The sequence below is a fragment of the Seriola dumerili genome, unplaced genomic scaffold (assembly GCF_002260705.1).
Source record: "Seriola dumerili isolate Sdu_G_001 unplaced genomic scaffold, Sdu_1.0 BDQW01000068.1, whole genome shotgun sequence".
Lineage (NCBI taxonomy): Eukaryota > Metazoa > Chordata > Actinopteri > Carangiformes > Carangidae > Seriola > Seriola dumerili.
Window position 1 is genome coordinate 5,275,473 of NW_019174323.1, and position 23,898 is coordinate 5,299,370.

A 23,898-nucleotide genomic window follows, 5' to 3' on the forward strand; every position below is an offset into this window, starting at 1 on the left:
CTAAATATGACTGTTCTTTATTTTTCTAGTTGCATGGAAAAAAAATCTTGTGCTTGACATTTAAAAGATTACTCATGCAGTTGTTGTATTGCAGGTGCCCAAATTTATTGAGAAATTTCTTTTGAAAAAATGGTCAAAATCGATGATGCAGAGGCAAAGATATCCAGACTTTTAGTCCCTGTTAACGTTTCCATTCCTACACCTCCCAGAATGCAATTCAGTAATGTATTTTGTTTATACTGTCCCTACTTGATTATATGACCACATTTTCAAAAATCTACATCCCCTTTTTAAATCTCAAGGTAAAATGATCCTGTTGAGGTCTTCAGGGGTTATTTTCTGAGACTTGACAAAGCTCCTCCTCAGAGTCGAGTTTCCCTTATTACCACCTACACTGCAACTGACAAATAAACCAGACTTCTTTCCTGAACCACACTTTCTTGCATCTGCAATTACAACTGCATCAATACAGACTCCTTTGTAAAGAAGAGCTCATTTAGTGTATAAGCCAGAGCGCTCTTATGTGCTGTCAGTGTCATTTCTCCCCATCATTTTCCAACCTGTAATTTCAGTAAATTGAATATCTCTGTGTCGATTAAATTGAAGGACGACTGAACTCACTCTGTGTGCCCGCAGGTTGCCTTGAGGATCCGACCCCTCAGCGATGCTGAGCAGGAGGAGGCGGCTACGATCGTGGCCCACAGAGTGGACGACCAGGTGAGATGGCCATCCTTTATTCTACTGCTCTCTGTGTGTGTGTGTGTCAATATCCTGTTCACCTCTGTGCATGTGAGTGAGTGATGGGGGTCAGTGTGTGTGTGTGTGTGTGTGGGAGAGGGCTGTTGTCTCCGTTTCAGAGCCCTCTTCCTGCCTGTCACGAGGCCTCACAGATAAGGTATCTGCAGGGACCTCGGTAAAGCCAGCAGCTCCTTTTTTTTTTTTTTTTTTAAAACAGCTCGTTTGTGAAGCTCAAATGTCACATTTAATTTGTAAACGAACGCTGGATGACTCAGATCCGACGCAAAGACGGTGACCTTTCTGACGACTCATAGAGAGCTACAAATTCTTTCATAAGCAGACGGCTGACGCTTCGCTACAATGAAAGCCCGGGGTTTAATTGGACATCAACAACTGCAGAGTTGTCTAACTGTTCTAACATAAAACATTTGTGCTGAAGGCAATTCAGTATCTCAGTGTGTCTGTCTGACTTGAATGATAACACACACTAACACAGAATTAGAGCAGCCAGTAATAATTATTTCTGTTATGGATTCATCTAAGAGTTATGTTGTCATTTTCAGCTAATTAGTTAGAAACCATTCCACATATTCAGCACTCCTATGAAATTGTCAGACTCACGATGGAGAGTTATTAAATCTCTTAATCTTTTATATTCCACACATTCTTCTCCCTTGTCAATATCTGCCACCCATTACCCACAATGCAACTTGACTGGTGACAGTTCAGCTAATGTAGCCTCAAGCCACTAGCCTCGGGTAGGGATGAGAGGTCTGGTAAGTTTACTTTCTTTAAAACTCCACGCCCCCGGATTTTTATTCATCTTCACACTTGTAGTCTTCAGGTTACATCAGGTCACAGACAGTTTAATCAGATTCCTTTCTTCCTCTGGAGCCAGAAAAGGCTTTAAACAACTTCTTTCACATATGCAGTATGGAGGAAATTGCCTGTAAAACACTCCAGCTCTTCTAAAATAACACACAAAAGACTGATGGACTGAAGAATATAGGAGACAGTATCTTACAGGAGTCAGAACTCAGAAGGATGTGCCTCTGAGAAGGGTAAAAGATTTGAGTATTTATGATGTTCCAGCAAAAACAGAATTCACAAATGACTGGCTCTTTGTTAATAACATGAGATCGTCATCCGACAGAAAACTGCAAGACCTTAGAGAGAGTCAAGGTCGATGTCGGCGTTACCTTATATGTTAGCTCCAAGTGACCACAAGCAACAAATCACTGAGAAAACACACTTGTCTGCGGCTCCTTCAGGGACACACTGAGGATAACTTATTTTATTTCTTCTATCACCCAGAAGGATTTTTTGATATTTCTTAGATCCAAATCTTCAATCAGATCAGTCTTGAAAAGTAATTAATGCCACTTTTTGTGCCAATTAAAGACACATGTACCGAACATAAAACAAACAAATACCCGACTGCAATTTGATAATAGTTACTGCTGCTGACATCTGTTGTCGCTGCTGTTAATTTGCCAGCCAGCTAAAACACGCCAACCATCACACCAGCCTTCACTCATATGTTGTTTGATTTTAAAATATCGCTGCTGCTGCTGCTACCGGCTTGCTGTTGCTTACTTCTGTCGCTGCCACTAACTGCTGTGTACTATGGCCATCACTGCATTGCTTGCTGAAATTCCTATATGACACACCTTCAAGGACTATTAGTTCACCTTATGTGTCTGTTAGAGCTGAAACGACTAATCAATTAACAAATTGTATAAGAAAATGTTTAAGAAATGTTTTAAAACTCACATGATGCAGCTTTTCAATTGGGAATATTTTCTGTGACCGGCGTTTGCCATTTGCTGACAAATGCTGACCAAACAATTAACCAATTCATTATGAAAGTAATGAGTAGATTCATCTATAACAGAGATAATCATATTCTATATTTCAGTCATCTAATATGTTGACATTTGAAAACAGATAATACCAACAGCATTATGCCAGACTGTGTTCACTCTATTTCCTCTTGTGTCTTTTTTCCTGACCGGTTTTGAATGGCTTTCTGATTTATTTGGCAACTAAGCTGCTTTGAATGGAGCCATTATGCTAATTGTATTTTCCATTAGAGTAAACCATGACAGGAATGTTTCTGAATGAACAGAATGTAGATTGTCTAACAGCAAAGAACTATTGTTGCGTATATATATATATATATGTTATATAAATTAGACCACAGACATGGATTATTAATTGAAGCTGTATAAAAATATTTAAACTGACAGGGCCTAGATTGTTGTCATACAGCAGAGGTGTTTATTCCTGAGAAGATCTTGTCCTTAGAGCGCGACCCCTGCCCATATGTAATCAGGTTGTTACCATGTGATCTCCCATATGGGAGGGACATACAGTATGCACGAGCCCCATGAGGACCATATTTACTGCCAATCCTTGCTTTTGAACTGGTCCCTCCTGGAGACCATTTAGCAGTACCACTGGTGAGTGTGTGATGATGATGAACACAGCGCGAATGATAATGAGCATCGTTTCTTGGAAACCTGCTGAGGTGCCTTCCTCACTCTGCGTAGGCTGATTGAGGTAATAGTGGGCAGCTTCTCTTAACAAACTAAGACGTAGCCAGAAAATGTAACAGCCACAGCAACAGCTGACACGGTGAGTCAGATTTGCCTCAGTGTGACAGTGACAAATGCTAGAGGGAAACATTATATTCACGCAAAGGATGTGATCAGTGGTGTCTCATGCTGCCGAAGGATTTCACTACAGAACGTTTCTCGAAACAGATAATCCGCGGCGCTGAGGTCTGACTTGTTTGTCTGTTCTCTCAGAAGTAATTTAATTACACCAAGTCTTAAGGACAACATCAGCACTTCTGTCTGCCATGACATCATTAAAACAGGCTTGGACTCATGGGATTAGAGCGTAGCAGCAAGCAGGCAGGCAGATATGCCACAACACCACGTAGCCACCACAATAAGGCTTTGTTATTGTCTCTGTTCACCTGCAGTTTGTTGACTTTAGGCCTGAATAGTACAGTTCAGACTGTATTATGTCTGTGGAGAGAATCAGAAATGGACAAATATGCTGTATTGTCTCTGTGGGGTTACATTAAGTTCACTCAGGCACATTCGTACTGAAGGATTAGTGGAATTTACAATACACACTTGTTATTGAGACAGTGGGATTGTGGGAATCTACTGTTTACCTGGGGTTTACCTGGACTGCCCTTACATGAATGGAGGGGATGTAGGTCACAGCAACACCGGGATGGGATTATAGTGCAGGGGATAGTTTACCTGTAGCTGTCACTCTCACCCTAAACCATCTCCTGTCACACAAATATATACGGATAAATTCATACAGATAACACCTTCAAACTAGGACTGAATGATATGCAAAGGATGCGATTATTTTGGAAGACATTGCGATTGTGATACAAGTCAGGATTTCATTTGAAATGGTAATTTTTGCGTTTCATTTTCACAGAAAAAATCATAAATGATGATGTGATTTTTGTCGGGTCTTGTACCAAGCATGTTTCTTTGTATAATATTCTGGAGAATATTATTTGTAGGCCAGGGCGTCTCTGTAGCACCACAATGTTTCATTTATGACACATTTTACCTTTTATCAAAAGAATTGTAGCCAATGATTTGAATATTGCACTTTGCCAAATTGAGATTTCGATAATATTTCGATTTATTGTGCAGCCCTACTTCAAACACACACACACACACACACACACACACACACACACACACACACAACATTTCCACATGCTGTCCTTTTGCAAACACACACAACTATGTTGTGATTAGTTCTTTTGCGAGACAGACAAGCAAGGCAAGCAGGCATTGGCCATATGGCCTACAGGTAGTGCTCAGACAGATTAGCAGGGTGCCGGTGGCTCACTTGGCTGACTGGGTGGGAGTACCCAGATCTGGCCGTCCTGGCAGAAAGCAGACAACTCGAAGCTGCCTAAGCCTGCGGAGATGAGCTCATTGGATGGGTTTTAGCTCAGGTTAAGCCTTTTGCCACCTGCTCTCTTTCTCTCTCTGGCTTACTCGCCCCCCCACTGACGGCCTCAGGGGATCCAGCCACTGGCTTTCATGGACCACCTGTTGCCTGTTGTGCTCAATGGGCTTTCCTTGTCCTTGAGTGAGTAGGTCAGAGGTATACTGTGGTGGATTTATGAATGAGATATTGATGGAACATCAGTCATTGGAACTGATCCATCTTTCTGAGAAAGACGATCCCAATCTGCGTACTGTACAAGATAGAGGAAGGCTTTTTGAACAATTTTAATGAGTGTCATGTAATTACATCTTCATGGAGGCAAGAGGCGGAGTGTTCTGGCTTTTTAATGACACAGTTATGCGAAATTACTAAACTAGCCCAGCCAGTTTTGTCTGGGACACACTGAACAGTGAAAACTGCGGCCATCTCAATTTGTTATGGGACAAAAGAACAACCAGGAAGACCAGAGTATGTTTTATTCATGTTTCACTCGTTTTAAGGTGTAAAGAATGATGAGAAACAAGTTCTAACAAGTTCTAAATCAGAAACAGGAAAACATCATCGTTAAAAAATGGTTGTGATCATTTCTCGTATTGAAAAAGGTTGTTGTTAGGTGTTAGAGTGGCTTTGAATGCAACAATGGGTTGGTCCCTACACATCTTGATACTGTAGCTGTACTTGCTTTTTTTTAATTATTGCCACTATGATATTAACCTGTTTCAAGCAAGTGTGAGGTTTAAAAATAATTTTACTGCAAAATCAAAACATCACAAAGCTCTGAAAATTAGTAAAGTATCACATCTTGTCCCTCAGTAAAAATAAAAATGAAAAACATACATTGTTTTTATTTGCCTTTACATTCTCAACTGATCACTACTGAGAATAGCCTTGGTTGGACAGTATTCCACACTGGAGTAAAAGACCCAGAGAGGTGATATCATCCCTCCTTAAGAGGCTAACAGGAAAGCTATGTTTAGCCCCTAAGGGATAAAGATGGTTTTCTCAGGTCTGAATCCAACACCTGAGAGGACTACTTTATCTCACTACTGCTTTCACTCCACTTACAAAAGCCTGTTGTGGCGTTGAAGGCGAAGAATACGTGTGGTAGGAGTTTAGAACATGCAGTTGACAGGATAATTGAAACTGACTGAAAGTAGGTTCACACCATTAAATCAGTACAGTAATCAACCATCTTCCTAAATGTATTCGTACGCATGCAGACGTAAATATCCTGTTGGTGGAGCTCACAGTTTACACCGTGCAGGTTGTGTCTCAGTCCTTGAACTTGTTAAGCATGTCTTCAGCAGGGCTGGCCTGTCAGCAGCACACAGTGGGGAATGCTTTATAGTGAGGCTTGTCTCCATGGAAACACCTAGACAAGGTCAGGGCCATTGTTTGTTCTTGTTGTTTTTTTTTTTTTGTCAGTGGTACAGTCCTCCATATAGGAGAATAAAGAACAACAACGAGTGAAGGGCCACAAAAACTATGGGATTTGTTGATGTTGTTGTTGTTGTTGTTGTTGTTGTTTTGATGAATAAGATAGATATGAATTAGCTAATGAATCCATTCTTTGATGAAACATTTGCTCAGCTCAGTTGTTTGCAGGCTTGTGAATGCAAGCTATAAGTGCAGTAGCAATAAATATCACACACAGTATTGATTTTTTCAGCGTGTATTTTGTTTTCTGCAGAGAATAGAAGACTCAAAAGCCCTTCTTCATAACATCAAGAGGAGTGGAGACTTTCCCACCATTATTCATTCACACGTTTACCTGAATAAAGAAAAAAACCTTAGGGGCAGGTGGTTCATTCTGATCCCTGAGAGAGAGAATGTCATCCAGCAGGCAAACAAAAATGTACCATTTTGCCTCCCGGTTCTTTTGTGAAGATCAAGTCCTTTAAAAACAATAAGCAGCATTCAGCCTGTTCCAAGCACAAGTCTACTTGATTACAGTACATCCATGAATTGGCAAATTTTCCGCCTTTGTAGAGTACAAAGCGCCTCACCTCAAGTGCTCAGTGTAGAGTTTCCGCCAAACTCTACACAGGCCTGTCAGTGAAAGGAGATTCAGATTGCCTTCGTCGTGGAGGCGGCGCTGTCATTAGCCTGATTCAGCAAAAGCAGCTCCCCCTGGAAAACAAACTACTGCGAATGAGAGAGTCATTGTGAGTTAAGCAACATCCAATCTGGGATGTTTGCAAAGGTTGTCAAATGCAGAATTGCAAGCAAACATGAGTATGTTGCAGAGGAAACTCAGTGGGAATACATTTTTTATCAGTCCCAGCCAGCATTGTCCTGGGTGGTAGTGGAAATGATGTGTTCCTGAATCCTCCTTGAACAGTTTGTTTTAATCAATATGCACTAATTTCCTTGTGCAAGCACAGCTAATTTAATTTAATTTGGAGAAAGCTTGCTACTGGCCTGAAAGCGAAGGAGAGCGAGCAACATGCATCAGAAATGCTCAAAATTTGCATAAAAATGGCCCAGCTCCCTTACTGTCCTAATGCTCCCCTACCCTCTGCTGATGGAAATGTTCTCTCCAAAACAGTCAATCGCCATAATAGCCTAGTTAAAACTCTGTGGAAAATGTGAAAAAGGGCACACTTTGTCCATGCACAGTCTCTTTTTTTACGAGACAGTGTTTGAATAGCTTCATGTTTGTGTAGGAGAGGGAAAGGAACTACAAATAGCCGTGTCCTTTTTAGCTGCGAAAGATTTAACCTCCTCACACAGAGACGGAGCCAGGAATGAGACCTGAACCTGAAACGGCAACAGTGGCGCAGCGGGGAGGCGCAGTAACGAACAAGAAGCACAAGAAGAGTTTATTTTGGGTTGCACGCAGAAGGTAGACCTACTTTATTGCAAAGCTAGGTTAATATGTCAGCACAAATAGACAGTCTGACCCTGGAAAGCGGATAATCTTTGCTTTCCTCATTTTCTCTCTCACTCCACTTCTCCTTCTCGGCCTCGCTCTGACTCGCCCTGATCCCTGCCCCTTCCTTGAGTCTCTGTTACAACAAGGGCCAAGGGTGGGTCTGTGCATGTTTGTCTGTGTGTGTGTGTGTGTGTGTGTGTGTGTGTGTGTGTGTGTGTGTGTGTGTGTGTGTGTGTGTGTGTGTGTGTGTGTGTGTGTGTGTGTACAGGTGTAGTTTGTGATCCCTCTCAGTTACCTCCCAGCTCTTCCACTCCTGATCGTGATGAGAGGGCAGGGCGTGGCGGCTCACCATAAGCAGCGGCTGAAGGAGACTAGACTCTCCTGAGTAGCTCTTAGAACTCAAGTAAACACACTTATTGCCCCTGACCTACTCCCTAGGAATCAAAATGAGCTCATTATAAAATAGTATTATACAATCCAGCCGTTACATAATAGAGAGCATGATGTAGCATGTGCGAATTGTTCGCACCTTGCTTCGTCTTCTGAGTCACTCTTCAGTCCGCGAGGGGTTGATGAACATGAAAGAAATTGTCCAAAGGGCTTTTACTGTGGCCGCATCAACTAATTATGTTATAGATTACACGAGCATAACATCTTTTCTATATTAGGGGAGAAGCACATCCTTCGGTGCCGTGTGTGCTCAGTTCAGTGTAACAGAATCAAGAGCACAATGTTCCCCTGCTTCCTCCGTTGCCACCTAATACCACTTACACAAGCAGGAAGTACAGGTCAGCCGCAGGTCCATTGATGTGCAATCTTTATTGGGCTCCTGGCAAGAAAGAGAGGCAGGGATTGGTCCATTGTAACATAGCTAATGGGTCACAAGTTGTTTCTCACAACAAAGTTCCCATCAACAGCCAACAATCCTCTCTCAAAATCTCTAGAAGACACGAACAAAGGGAACTGAATGAGGGAGGGGGAAAGGAAAGACAATTCACTGAGAATTTGAAGTGTGAAAGTTGTTGAAGGGTCGGGGATGCGGTGCACGGAAACAGCAACAGATGAGCAAAAAGAGGCCGAGGGAAATTCAGGACAGAGGAAAGAGGTGGCACTGAAGACAGACAGATTTGCAGCAAGTGATTGTTTACATCTCCCATATGTCTCGGGAATTAAGGTACTAGAGGGAGTAAGTCTCTAAGGGGGTTTTCTGTGTAATACCCCAGTCAAAACACCATGTTGTTTGTCTGGTGAACCATGACACTGCCTTTCCAGAGAAATGACAGCACCGGTTAACGCTGGGAGCGGTGAGATTTTTTACATATGTTAGGAAGTACTGTGACCCAGCACCACCTTATTCAAAACGGTTGCAGATCAGAAAAAGCAGAAATGTTATGTATGAAAACCAAAAACATAATATTTTATGAAAACTCCAGCTTTTCCTTGCAAATGTGCAAATAAACATGCCAGTGAAGAAACTCTTACACCAGTTTCAAACCAAACAAGTGTAAGAAAACTGTGCTGGCTGGGTCCATATACATATTAATAGTACATAGTATGCAAAATAAATTTCCATATATACTGTCTTGCAGTTTCAAGAAATCCATGTACATAACCGTTTCCTACAGTATTAAATGTCACATGGCACTAGCAGATGTCAATAGATCTGTGACCTTGGAACATGACTGACAATTGAACGTCACAAAGAGAAATCAAAATACTTTTCTACTGGTTTGATAGTGTTTGTTTTGCCTCCTGTGCTCTTCCCTTCTCACCATCTTTGAAATGCATGCTGGTCTTTACAGGATACTTAATTGTTGCACTTTTCCAGTGTGAGCAAACTCAAAACCCTTTCAGTGGGTCTATTTTTCATCCATCCAACAATTTTGCTTTCTGCGTAATGAGCTTTAGAGCCTCTTGAGGCTGCTAGCACTCGGGCCATTCTTCCGTCTATTTCTCTTTATTATTGTACAAGAGATCTATCTTTTATCCTCAAAAAAAACCCCAAAAAAAACAGGCTACAGTGTATTTTTGAAACCCTGTGGAAAGTTCATGGTGCGCTGGGGCCACAGAAGAATTGAAGCTACTTGGAAAACGAAATGGCTGCTTTTGTGCCTCACACAAATCACATCTCCCATTCTGTCATGTCGATGTGAGTGAAATGGACTCAAATGCCCTGAAAATAGCATGCGGTCGAGCGCCATTCTGCTATTACTGACGTCATTACATGTGAACATGGGCGTGAAGTTAAGTTGACACTGTACTAATTGGATCCTTGCAGAGCTTGCTGCTGCTGCTGCCTTCTGAAAAGATCCTCCAAAGGGCATTACGTAGGTTCAACACGTTTTTCCTGCCTCCACCTCTATTAAGCCTGACAGAGGAGAGACATAACAACATAATGTATAATCAATACAACGAAAGAGTGGGAAAAGAACATCAAAACAGGAGATACCTTATTGATACATTCTCTAAAGTAATGGTACTGGTTTGGTAAGTGAAAATTCACTGTCAATTTTTTGCTTTCAGTCGCCTAGCAACAGCATTCTCACGACTTAAACCACCCAGACTTCAAGCATAATGACTTCCCATGTCAAAATTACAAACTCGCATGTTTCCTTTGGAGGCGGCAGTTCTCTAGGTTCAGATGTTTCTGCTGCTCCGTCCTGCTCTGCTCAGCCTTCATTCACTTGTTCGCGAACTCAAATTCCAGCACTGCAGGATGTTTATCACCCATTATTGTTTTCACGTCATTGTCACTTGTTATGAACACAGTTGCATGATTATAGTGACTAAGGAGGTGAATCAAAATAGTGTGGGGCCTGAATTCACTACGTCTTACCTGATATTTTAAATTAGGACAAGAAGAAGACGCATATCCTGAGTAAAGTCAGGCTTCTCTTAAAGTTTCCACTTGTCTTCTTGTTCCTCTGATTCTAAAATGGTCACTGTAGCGTGTGTGTATCTGTGCGTGTCAGTGTCTTGTCTGGATAACTGCTGATTGTCCCAGTTTTGTGTGTTATGGCCGACCTCTGGCCTCTGGCCTCGAGGCTACCTCTGACCTTCAGCAGCCGGCATCCTGTGCCAGTCTCTGGCACAAAGCAACAGAGCTGTCCTGCCAGTTGGTTGGCTCTTGGATGTTGTTTGTTTGTTATGGCACCAAGTGGAGAAGTAATAGCTTTGCTGGTAATCAGCCTAATTACCTCCACCAAGGAGGATCTGTTCTTCATTTGCTTTTTTTTAGTTTGCAGGCTAAGACTAATAAAAATATGTTATAAATACCAATGAGATTTGTAGCACAAGAAACAAGAAGAGGGTGATTAGATTATGCTTTGAAACCAAGATCTTTTTTGATTTGAAATACAAACATCTGGCACATTGACGCTTAATATCTTTTATTATTTTATATTGAGGGTGACCCCAGGGCACCCTGCACCCGCCACATCTTCACACTTAATTGAGATCGGGGGGGGGGGGGATGGGGGGGTTGTTGCCATCTGCGCCTGTGCCATCCAATAATACATCTGCGCTACATGGCCTCGTAACAGAAATGACGAGGTTAAGGAGCAGGGAAGAAAAAATGGACAGGAGGCAGAGAGACAGAAAGAAAGAAAAGCCCTTTCTTTTATCCAATTCATGATCTTTCAAGATGTCTTGTTGCGTAAGGAGCTGGGAATCCTGTTGCAAGAGTGTGTGTGTGCATTTGTCAGAGTTAGAATGACAGCGACCCTCGTCTGACTGTTCAGATCTGGCATTCGTTTGTTACAGACACAACCAGACATCTTATGTAACCTCAAATGAAGAGCAGCCCTTGCTATCAAGCTCCCTGTATCAGGTACACCGCGAGCCAACGCACACCTCCGATCATCGAGAGCCCCTGAAACGGGATATACGCTAGCATTGTTGGGGTGCAGGGAGGGCAGCTCTGAGATTTTCTATCAGATAACCAGCCGCAATTGTGCCCGCCGGACTTTCCAAAGCTTTGGTTGCATTTCTGAAAGAGCAGCTTGAAAGGTGGCCCTGTAAAGGTCACTGCTTAGACCTGATTGCTTTCTTTTTGTGATCTTGACCCTTTGTTCTTTGCGGTGCTCTTGACGCAGCACACAGATGTCACCGTTGAACGACTCCGCCGTTATGTCATTGTGCAACCTAAAGATAAGGGAAGGGGATATGGTGAAATGCATGCAGGGAGAGCCCAGCTGTACACACACACACACACACACACACACACACAGTGTTGGACAGACTGAGCATCCATGGCCAGTTGCTCAAGGATCAAATAATAATGCTTTTATGTGAATATAACTATTTTCTAAAGGACTTTGTGACACTGTGAGACAGGACATTTTTGATAATTTCAGGCCTATACATCCCACTGATCAACTCTACTCCATAGTAACCACGAAATGAGGATGGTGTCTCTGGGGAAAAACTAGATGCGGAGATGGACATACACTTGTAAATGACACACAGACAAAAGCACTTCTTCAAAAGCACTTCTATTAGTCTCTCTCTCAATACATGCATGGTCAACCCTATGAACGGGAATGAAAGAGGATCTAATCTCATGACCTTTGAAACCAGAGCAATAAAGACCGCACACAAATGTAAGCAATAAAACGTGACATCAGTGTGGACAGGTGATTTGACCCTATCACTCTGATTCAGACACTGTCTGCATGTCTTTGTTTAAAATGTCCTTCTCCATCTGCTGCCTGCTGGTCTATTCTTTGAATTTCTCCTCTCTCCTAATGTTGGGTTTCTTTTATAAAAATGTTATCTTTCCTTTTTTCGTAGACACTAAATTGTCCATTACACTTTCACCTGCTGGCAATGAGAAGCCCGTTTGTGATCATCATTGAGAATATGAGGCAGGAATCCGGACACTGAATTTTGTGACTAATCAAACTGTGTGTTATCAAGTTTGAGCAGCAGCCAGCGCAATGTCGGCCAGTTACTGTATACGACTGCGTTTTCCAATTGCTCTTTTCATTCTCATTTTATTAGTGACCCGAGCCATCATTTAGGTGTAATGAAACCAGTGCCTATAAAAGGGCTTGATGTCTACACGAATGCTGACTTTTGTTGCCCGTCTTGGCAGCATATGCCACTTGGCACACAGGCGGGCTGGCTTGTGAAACCGCACCACATCCAGGCTTTGAATTATGGATCCGCGGTGGGAGTTAGCGGTGCTATAATCAGCAAGATGGCCAACCAAGTCAACCCTGCTGCTTTAACGACCAGAACAGCAGGGCCTCGTGATTAGAAAACCCATCAGCCAGGAAAGGCGCTGGGCAAGGGTGCTCCATTGCACCCCACTGCTTTTTATGGCATTTAGATAACTCCATCACGCTAATTGGTTTCATGTCGCTGCATAAGCAAGCTGTTGTTTTGACTCTGGCTGATCCTTGTAAGCAAATGAATATTTTAGGAACCCCTTTTTTTCATAGCCACCGTGTGTAAATTCACGCTCTGGCCATTTGTTTTGTCAGCGACCGGGGTCAAGTTATATTGAGTCAAGCCCTGAATTCAAATGAAAAGTGGATCTAGCATGTGATGTCCATTGTGACTAGCGACAGCATGATTAAAACTGCTAAAAATGACACCACGTTTACAGAGGCTGTCGACCAGGAAATTGCTTTCCTTTTCACTTCATGTGGTTCATGGTGCCCTCAGGCTTCTGGCCTGCTTGTGTCAAAATTGACATCTTATTCAGTAGTGCCCATGAATTAGTCAGGAGTCAACAAAAAAGGAGGGGGGAGTGGTTCCCAATAGAAAGAACAGCAGGAGCCAATTTGGATCCCAGTGAATAATCTGACCTAGACATCGCTCACCTCATAATATGTTATTGAACTTTTGAACAGTTGGGAGGTTTCTGTTTCTTCTTTCCTGATAGAAGTGCAGCTAAATTCTCTAAAACTGAGACGAAATTAACCATCACCATGGACGTTTGGGGATCATGCCGTCGACACTACCCCCTCTGTCTCTATTTTCTGTCTGATGTAGTTTCAGCTGTTAAATGGTTACAGATCAAAATCATTGTCTGTCGAGACAGGCTTTCAACGTTGAATTGCATTTGAAGCAGTCTTGGAGAGTAGCGTATGTCTCCTTAAAACCCCACCACTACCCGGGCTGAAGGTGGACCGGGTTGTGGTTTGTCCTGTTCATCGGGATGGCATCATCTGTCGTTAATAAAAGCAGCAAGCCTGCCACCTCTTTTCTTTCCAATCTCAGATTTATTCCTGTCAACCCAAACCTCCTGAAAGCCGACAATGGTAGTGATGGGATCTCCAGTACCTTCCTGTAGCCATGTGTCCACACTAGACTCATGCAAGTCCCTTCGATTCCTGACTAGGGCCGAATAGAGAGGAGATATGGCTTATATCTACCTCTTCTTCATCAGTCTCTGTTTTTTGGACCCAGCTCTCTTCCCTTATCGCTCCATTCCTCCAGTGCAACCTCTGTGTGTCCTCCTGATTTCTGCAGGGATGTCTGTCCTGGTCATGCCGCAGTAATTCCACGTCGGAAAAAACTAATTCATAGAGAATTTTCTCTACTAGCACTTTTAGAGAGAGAGAGAGCTTCAGTAAGTTACAAGTAAAAACAAGTATGATGAAAGAAAGAAGCTGAAAGTAATAATAAGAAGTTCTTTCACGTTAGAGTCATAGTCAATGTCCCAATAATTAATTATCAGTGATACAGTAGTCACAGCTTGTGTGTTTGCTGTATTGTGTCAGTTGTGTTCAAACAGTTACCGTGCAGCTGTGTACTGACTGGTTACTGGTACAGCCTGGTTTTAAGCGCGTTGGCTTCATGATTCACGTATACCAAACACCAGGATGAACTGACGAGCTCTTCTGGGACTGATTCCGTCTGCCCAATGACTGAGAGGGCTTGACCAGTTGATCTGTGTGTTTAACAGATCCTGCGTACGGCTGTGTGATCTGGTTGTTCTGTCGATGTGGAAATAAACCACCAGCTTTATCCTGTGATTGTGATCACCTTTTGTAGCTTGTAGCCTATGAAATAAGACTTTGCAATAGCATGATCCTGTACTAAACACCCAGAATGACACCTGCATCTGATTATTTTCTCGATACATCATTTCACCTTAAAAAAAACAGCTGGAAAGAAAACCAGAAAACATTCACATTTGAGGAGCTAGAACCAGTGTATATTTGTTATTTTTGTTTGAAACATGGCTCAAATGGTTAATCGATTATCAACAGTTGCTGATTCCTTTTATGAAGATTGATTAATCAACTAGTCGCTGTTAACTCCTAATGTGTTATAACCACTTACTGGATATTTAAAATACAATTCCATTCAGCAGTTTAAAAATGTTCAACTTTAATTTGAGCTTTTGCTATCTTTATTGATTACACATAGATGAAGTGAGAAGCCATTGCTCAATATTTGTGGTGTAACAAGACTCCAGCGAACACCACCTCCTCTCATCTTATACACACAGACGCAGTGCGTGGGAGTGCGCTGGCGTCCGCTCTTGTGGTCAGTCATGCCACCCTGCTTGCACAGACTTGCAAGTTGCAGTGGACATGAAGTGCTTCTGTCTTAGTTGCTATGTGTGTCATATGAGTACATGTTTCCATGCAACTGTGTGAGAGCGAGAAAGACAGAGAGAGAGAAAGAGAGAGAGAGAGAGAGAGAGAGAGAGGATATGTGGGAGATTTACTGGTATCCATGAGACTGCCATGTTTCCAAATACTCCTCAACCTGTTCTGTGCACTGGACGTCAATGCGAGGACTAACCTGTACCTCACCCTAGACTCTTTGTCTCTCAGAAGCCGCTTAATTGAACACACAGGGCAGTTACTGGCATCAGAACCCTGAGGCGCATGCCCAGACATCTGGTCTTATGTTGCTACACAGTGTACTGTCATCAGAGCCAGCAACTTACAGTCTTATCAGAAGACTTAAGAAAATTAGTGGTATAGAGTCTGCCTGAGCAGCAGCTGTTGTTTGTGGATATTCATGGGTGGAGCTATGGCAGATACTGTAACACAAGAAACACAGATGACAGATGGGACTAGAGGTGTTATCAACACCCTCAGCCCTTAATGATTTTCCCAAGTGCATGCGCAGGAACAAAATTGTGCATGGATGCACACACTATTTGATACCTACTGTGCGTGCAATTATGTAAGAGCATTGTTGCATGCTCATTAGCTTTGTCAAAAAACACCGCATCATGCGTACAGTAACAGGTCCACACTAAGGTGACTAAATTTGAAAAGGCTCTGTTATAGACTTTCGATCACACAAAACTGGTACTTTCTACACCCCCGCAAAACAGTGCTCTCCACTGTCAAATGATGATATATTGTACATACTGTATACTGTGTGTAAGTAATACTCCAATGAAAGGGTTGCCATCCATCTGTATTCATGTTAGTGCTATCAGGCAACTTTATGAGCATAAAATAGGAGATAGACAAAAAAAGTAGTCCCCAGCTACTTTTTTATAATAAATTAAATTTATTCACTCATTTCTCAATGAAAAATGACATTCACAAGTTCACACTCAGTTTGAAGATGTCTTTTTGTACATTAAACAATTGGTAGATTAGTTGAGATTATAATCAGTAGATTATTCAATAATGAAACTAATCTTTAGTTGAAGCCCTATAAAGTAGTGATTCGGCATCTGTCTCTGCACCTGACCAGGAGTGACTGCCTCCCCTGGTCTTCCTCCTCTCTGTTAGGAAGCCCTCATGAGCCATGATCAGTACACTTTGTGTACCTGTGCATTTGTGTGACAACAAAAATGGAGAAATAAGATGGGAATGACTTGTTTATGTCTTCTGTTATATTGAAACGCAATATAAGAGACTATCATGTGGAGTCAGGGGGGCGATGAAACAGATTTAGCGTAAACTGCTGCAGCCAGATGATGGCTGGGATTCTCGTTTTTGTTGATGGCCAACCAAGCTCGTATCTATATATAGTCATATTGACTGTCAACATAATCAGCAGAGATGTGCCCTGTATGAGATATAAACAGACAATGATGATAAGACGATCTGACAAAGCAGACAACCGCCCAAGACACTGCCAGCCCTTATCCAAATGTGGGCTCTGACCTTGGATACTAGGAGAAGTACTCCTTTGTTCACAATATCTTTCCTGTGAAATGCGATCAGAACCCGTACGTCACTGTAGCAGGACAGAGTGCAAAGAAAAGTTAGAGGAGAAGCGGGAAGTTAAGAGGATGAGGAGGAAGAGGAGGGGGAGGAAGGATTGAAAAGAGTAGCATCAACTGCTGCACACACTACTCTCTTACCCTCACATGCTCTTCTTCATCTTCTCCCACCATGAAAAGACATATCTTGAGCCCAGTGAAGGAGTAAACTCAAAGGACAAACAAGTACCGGTGTTGCTTCATGTTTCACACCTCTCCATCTTTCCTCTTCAGTACTTCATCCCCCCTCTCCTGTCCCCCTTTTCGCTGATTGCAGCTTGTGCAAGCTTGCCGTGCTCCCCGCCTCACCCGTTGTTGTCAGTTTATTAAAAGTGAAATCTCTCCTCTTGAATTTCAATTGAGAGGCTTCAAAGTGAGCGGCTCAGTGGTTGAGGTGGTCATCAAACAAGCGGGGTGCTTCAGCGTTAGAGGCCTCAGAGGACTCTCCAGACCCACCGCTGAACGGAGCACATCAGCTAAAAAAAACTGTGGCAAACTCCCAGCTGATCCCTTGTTTTGTGTTTTGATGGATTATCCACTTTAGGCCTTCGCCGTTTAACTGGCATGAAGTGCATGTGAGACAACAGAATGGCATCCTGTTTTACTTTATCCGATGTGGAATAAAGTGCTCGGTTTATCTTGTTTAACTCCTCGGTAGACAGTCCAAACACCTGGCAAACTTTTTCTGAGTTGTGTGTACAAGCAATGAAGGGAACTTTTCCCTGAACGCTATAGCGCACTTTTTTCCTGGTCAATAAGTTTCAGTTTTCCTTTTTTTTTTTTTTAAGCAACCTGAAGGAGATAACATCACAGACTCGTCATCTATCTTTAGTTAGGCCGAAATTCAGACAGCACATCTCCGCCTATCACCGCCTTGTTGCACTGAACGAATTTATCGGGTTGTGTTCAAGAACAGTTCTGACATTTGACGTTTTCTGCTGTAAAACGTGAACTTGCAAAGCCCTGACAATGCGGGGCTGGGGAGGGTCAACATCGATGTTGGGCTGTCAGCCGGCGACATGGCATGGTCCGTCAGTACAACCCTAGTTAGCGGCATAATTTTCTTTAAGATGTGTACAACCTGTCAAACCAATTGTATACACTCTGATTCAGTGATTTGTCAACAGCATTGTAATATTTTTTTCTGTCGTGCTGTGCTGTTTCTGCTCAGCATTTGTCCCTGAAATGTTCTTTTGGAGAGCTGCGATTTACTGATGATCGTGGCTTAGGCTTAGGCTTTGTCACACAGCACAATTGGCACAATGACACATCTCAGTCTCCGTGTATTCACACACAGTGTGATTCTGCTGCTCAGACTGTCACATGCACAAAACATAATTTGACACAACCTACCTTCATTAGTGATGAAGTGTCATTTATTTTGATAATTCGAGTTTATTCATTTCTATTTGTGAAAATTGCAAATTGTCCTTGATTTGAAATGTGACTTTGCTTTTCTCCACTCTTGCTGCCAGTCATTTTTCTTTCCATGTCTCCTCCAGTCTAATCTGAATACACAAAATGACATGTGACTTATTTGAAATTGCATTGAGTACATGGAAAGATTGTTGAGTAGCTAAACTAATCTGTAAAAAATGGAAAGTATGGTTTATTAAAATTATGATTTGACCCACGTAATTGAATTTTGGGGGAAAATAAACACACAAATAGGATTACAAATTGGTGTGATGCTGATGCTGAGTGTCTTTATTGTCACAATAAACCAAGAAACGACCAGTTACAATAAGGTGGGTCAATTAAGGTGTTTCCTTGACAACACCTGCTGTGATTGTGTGAAAACTAGTTGAAAGAAGTTGAAATGGATCCCTTAAAGTAAGCAGTCAATAAATGCTTGAAATGTCCAGCTTCAGCCTCTTCTGGTGGTAATTTGAATGCAAACTTGACCAAACCTATGGAAAAAGAAAAAAAGGAGACCCAGCCAAAACATGAATGAAAATAACAATATACCATACTTGTATGGTTAATACTGTTAATAACAGACACATTGTAACATTATGGGTGATGTCATGCTCATATCTGACTGTGATGCCTTTCAGTTATCCATACCTGCGCCTGCAGACATGCAAAGTGTCTCAACAGAAACAGACATCTGCACCCATCTGCAACAGACAAGGGAGCCATCTGCATTTTATGCTAGCCAGCCCTAACAGCTGATGCTACAGCTGCGCAGTGTAGCACCTTTTTTAATTCCTTTTGTAGCTATGCATTAACACACATTACAATCTAAACAGGCAGTAAATTTATAACAGACAAATTATAATTTTCTAATCCGTGATCCGTCCAATCACAGGAGAATTTAGTTGTGACAATATTATCTGACGTGCCAGCTATCCTACTTTTGGCACATTTTCATATTGACATCCAGAGCAAATTTGTTCATTAGCTAAACTTTCCAAAGTGACTGACAAGAGACATGTCATCGAGTTAATGAGCTGCTGTATTGGCTTGGAGGCTAACCACCGTTTTCCTGTCCCTCTCTCTCTCTCTGCCCCCACCCCCCCTCCCCCCCTCCCTCTGCCTTCCTCCTCTTCATCATCAGATGGTGGTTCTGATGGACCCCATGGAGGACCCGGACGACATCCTGCGTGCCAACCGCTCCAGGGAGAAGACTTACATGTTCGACGTGGCGTTCGACTACTCAGCCAGTCAGGTCAGTCGAAAGCTAATGTTGAAATAAATCAAAAATTAAATGAAATTTATACAAATATGGCGCTGCATTTGTTTTCACAGAATATGCCTGTGCACTTGAATCTTTTATTTTCTTTTTCCCATGTAGGCGGAGGTGTACCGAGCTACAACCAAAGGCCTGATTGAGGGCCTCATATCAGGCTACAACGCCACTGTGTTTGCCTACGGACCCACAGGTGTGTGTGTGTGTGTGTGTGTGTGTGTGTGTGTGTGTGTGTCACACATGGTTCAGGTTGATACCTTATGACTCTTTTTGATGGAGATGTATCATCCACCAATCACGTGTCACCTTTCTGACCCTTAATGTCTGGTCAGCCTCAGCGCACACAGGAAAAGGGTGACACGTCTCTCTCACATCTGTTTTGGTTTTTCATTTTAGTGCAGGTATGAGAAGAAAATGAGTCACGCTCTTCCTCCCACGTTTCCAGTGGGTAGGTTCCGACTGTCAGAGAATAGTTCAGTACTATTTCTCCATTCAAGTTTCCCATCCGTCTGTCTGACTTCTCCCTTCTGTCTGTCCATCTGTCAGAGATCCAAAGCTCTTTGTCTCCCTTTGTGGGGAAGAAAAACACGCAGAGGTTTTAGCGTTTGCGTGCAACAGGCCAGCCGAGGTTGAATAAATACAGCACATCTTTAATGTTCAGACATATGCACGAAGTAAACACCAAGCTTGTAGATTTAGCTGTAGCATTTATCTTTCATAAAATGAGATTACGTCATAGTGGACACAAGATTGACACAGTTTTCATGTTATAAAGTTGCAACACAAAAGTTGCCTATTTCCACATTTTTGAGATAATACTGCTCTGAGACAAAGAGCAGCATCATCCCACATTTGGAGTGGTGACTCTGGCTGCCAGTATTTCAGCTCCTTCTAACTGCAGTTTGGTCTACAAAAACTCTCGTTCCCTGGCTGCTAAATGCTCCGCTATATTCCCCAGCAAGTCGCTAACTTTGTCCGTCTAGTTTAGTGCTGGTCAGGTAACATGCAGTAAGGTTAGGCACATAAAACAATAAACAATGGGCTGAAAAACGCTAAAGCGCTGAGGGTACCTGCAGAGTTGGTAATAACTCTATGTGGGTTTGTTGATACGAGTGACCTCTTTCACATGATACACAGTCATTTCATTCATTGTTTCTGTAAAATATTCACTAGAGCAGCTTTAAAATCATTACATATTACACAAATTCTACACACTTCTTTCCAAAGTCATTTCCGATCCCTAAAACAAATCAACTAGTCTAAACACTTCATGTGTAAAAAACACTATCATCCTAAAACTAAACTGTGAATTCTTGTATTCTTGCTTTTCAAGACAAACAATAATGTTTTTCTGTTTGTGTCTATTATGTTTCTGTTTTCAGGTTGTGGGAAGACATACACCATGTTGGGGACAGACAAGGAGCCAGGCATCTACGTTCGAACGTTAAACGACCTGTTCCGTGCCATTGAGGAAACCAGTGACGACATGCTGTACAGCGTCTCCATGTCCTATCTGGAGGTCAGAACTTAATTTGCCTACGACTAATTTGCCTACGACAGAATCAGCGATGGCACATCTTGTAATTGGCCTGCAGCAGGGTTCGAAATGTTATAACCATTAGCTTGATTGCTCATTCAGGATTTAGAGATTTCTGCTGATTTTCTTCACAGCTCACATCTATGGTTGTGAGCTTGTGCCAATTGCAGGCAGATACTGCTGGTGTCACTTTACTTTTTCTGAGCTGAGCGTGCGTCCTCATCCACAGCCATGTAGAGATGCCCACACACAACTGAGCAGACTTTGGAGACTACTTAAATTCCACAGTTATATATGTGTTTTTATTTGCCTTGTTCTTCTTTCATAGCTTGTCTTGATGCCGTTTTTATATCCCATGTAAAGCACTTTGAACTGTGTTGCACAAACACACTTACCTTGCCTCCCCTTCCTTACTGAATCTGTAAAGGCTTACTGCCGCTGCCTCAAAGAGAGAGTTGCTATCTGTCAAACCTTTTCATAACAGAAGCGAAATACGAGGTGATAGTCAGCCGCGGGGCACCAGTGGACCATTGTTGAACTTCTATAACTCGTCATCGCCTGTAGTTTTTGTGGCTCGACTCTAACTGACCCTTTCGATGGCCGCTTTGTTGAGTGTATTGTTAGAGGAGGCGGTTACTGACAAGAGTGGTGTCTGAAAGGGCTGTGCATCAAAGTGAAGCAGCAATTTCTCCAATTCAGTGTGGTTTCTCCCATTTTCACGATATCCTTTCTTTTTTTTTCTGTCTTCCTCATAGCAAAGCAAAGCCAAACTGCCAATTGAAGCTTTTTCAACTGAAATCCTCTTCCAAAAAGATATTGCAGCCTTTTTTTTGTTTAGTTTGTCTCTCACTGACATCCACTGGAGTACAAATACACACTATTGATTAATTGTTTTCCCTCCTGCTGACACAGAATGTAATGCACATCATTAATTAGCTGGCTGTCGGCTGTGGTGTTTACAAAGTGCAACTTTTAACGGAAAACGTGAGGCAAAATGAGGAGAGAGGAGGAGAAGTGAGGCAACGTAAGGCGATACAAAACACTGGAGTGTCAGGCCCTAAGTCCAGTATCTAGAGATTCAGCGTCTCGCCTATTTTTCACACGTGACATGCACGTCTCCCAGCAAGGACCTGTTGATGTCATAATGACATTATACCAGCAATATTACATAAATTCGACACCTTTCGCTATAGTTTCTATGTCGAGGCTGAATCTGAATATGATGCAGACCATTTTGATGTGATCTTTTTTTTTTTTTACATTTTCTGTCAAAAATAAATCGGAAATGAATTTATAATGAAAAGAAATCCAACATTCCAGTAGCCCGCAACTCTATGTCGCAGCAGGTCAACGACGGCAGCTGTCATGCACACACACTAAGGCAGTGTGCTTCCAGCGTTAGAGTTTGTTTTTGAGTTTAGTGGCGTGAATAGAGACTTGCTGAGGACATCACGGGGAGGTGGTTGTTATGTTGTTACCAGAGCATCCCTCAGAAGATGGTTGTCACTCTTTTGTCTTGTTATCTGTCACTTCAGCAGCACTATAGGTCGGATAATATTTACAAACACCATAAATAACAGATTACATACTGTAGGTATAGGTACTTTACATACTGCACTGTATATGTGCTTTTGCCGCAGTTCATTTAGATGTGGAGTAATCTGTGGTCCTGCTAGCTGAGTTTTATCTCCGCCCTTTGTCAGAGGATGATGGATCACAGATAAGACAGCAGGCTGATGATGGCAGTTTCTCAGTGTGCCTGCCAGCTGTGGTTCCACACCTCATTACTGAGAAGCTCAGACTGTGTGTTTAATGACAAAGCCATTAATAGCACTGGCTACAATGGAGTCGGTTCATTTGACTCTGACAGCAGTAACTGAGCTTCACTTGTGTGACCTTCGTATTCACATGTAATGAGGTAATTTGTGTCTTTTCTTGACTGAAGCTGAAATGAGTGTAGTGATACAATGAGTTCATAGTGTGCATGGGTTTCATCTACATAAATCTGTCTTTTCAAATAACCTTTAAATAAATGTATTTGTACTTTTCACCTTTCATGTAGCAGTGACTTGGTTTTTAAAACACAAATGAACTGCCTCATTCAGGACTTTTCTTCTGATTTGTAGCAAACAGTTTGTCGATCATTGTTTCGCTCCTGTAAGTCGTGTTGGAAAAGATGCCAGCACGAATATAAAGAGGAATGACTCACATTTATTTTAGAAATGTTCAAACTGTCAGGAAAAGAAATGAGAGTGAGAGAAGACGAGAAAGAGGAAATGGTTGGAGAGAAACTAAAGGAAGGGATGATGACAGAAAAAATGAGACAGAGATGATTAGTACCTTTTTATAAAAAGAGCAAATATGAAAAGAGCATTCAGCCTTCAACAGAAAATGGAAATGGTACAATATAAGTACTTGTTGGGTACAAATTTTGTCTGGTGGGAGGAGGGTTTGTATCAGACATCGAAATTACATTTTGTGTTTTCAGTGGCAAATACTGTGATTATGTGCAGTGATTGACAGTGTTATTGAAGCTTAGCTCTTTAGTAGCACTCTGGGGGGAGTAGGGGGCTGAAAGTGAAAATTTTCCCATTAAAATGCCAGTCATGGAGTGTGGCTGTTCTCTGACCTGCACTGAGCTCTTCAGGATGAATCCGGTGTGTGTGTGTGTGTGTGTGTGTGTGTGTTTGCTGTTTCCACGGAGCAATCTGTTGCCACTGTCACCACAAAGAGGTTAAATGCCATTTTACAGCCGCAGTGCACACATCTATTCCTTTTCTTGTTCATATCACGCTCTCTTTCACACGTGCAATCTCTAAAACACACACACAGACACACACACAACATATACTAATAAATATACA

General features: G+C 42.2%; 1 protein-coding gene across 1 annotated transcript in view; it reads left to right on the forward strand.

Annotated features, from left to right (window-relative positions):
* kif19 (kinesin family member 19) overlaps positions 1-23,898 on the forward strand; it is a 35,415-nt gene that overhangs the window by 1,821 nt on the left and 9,696 nt on the right. The window contains exons 2-5 of the mRNA XM_022743153.1: positions 637-717; positions 19,366-19,476; positions 19,603-19,690; positions 20,880-21,016. Coding sequence (XP_022598874.1) covers positions 637-717; positions 19,366-19,476; positions 19,603-19,690; positions 20,880-21,016 — 417 coding nt within the window. The remainder of the gene's footprint in view (positions 1-636; positions 718-19,365; positions 19,477-19,602; positions 19,691-20,879; positions 21,017-23,898) is intronic.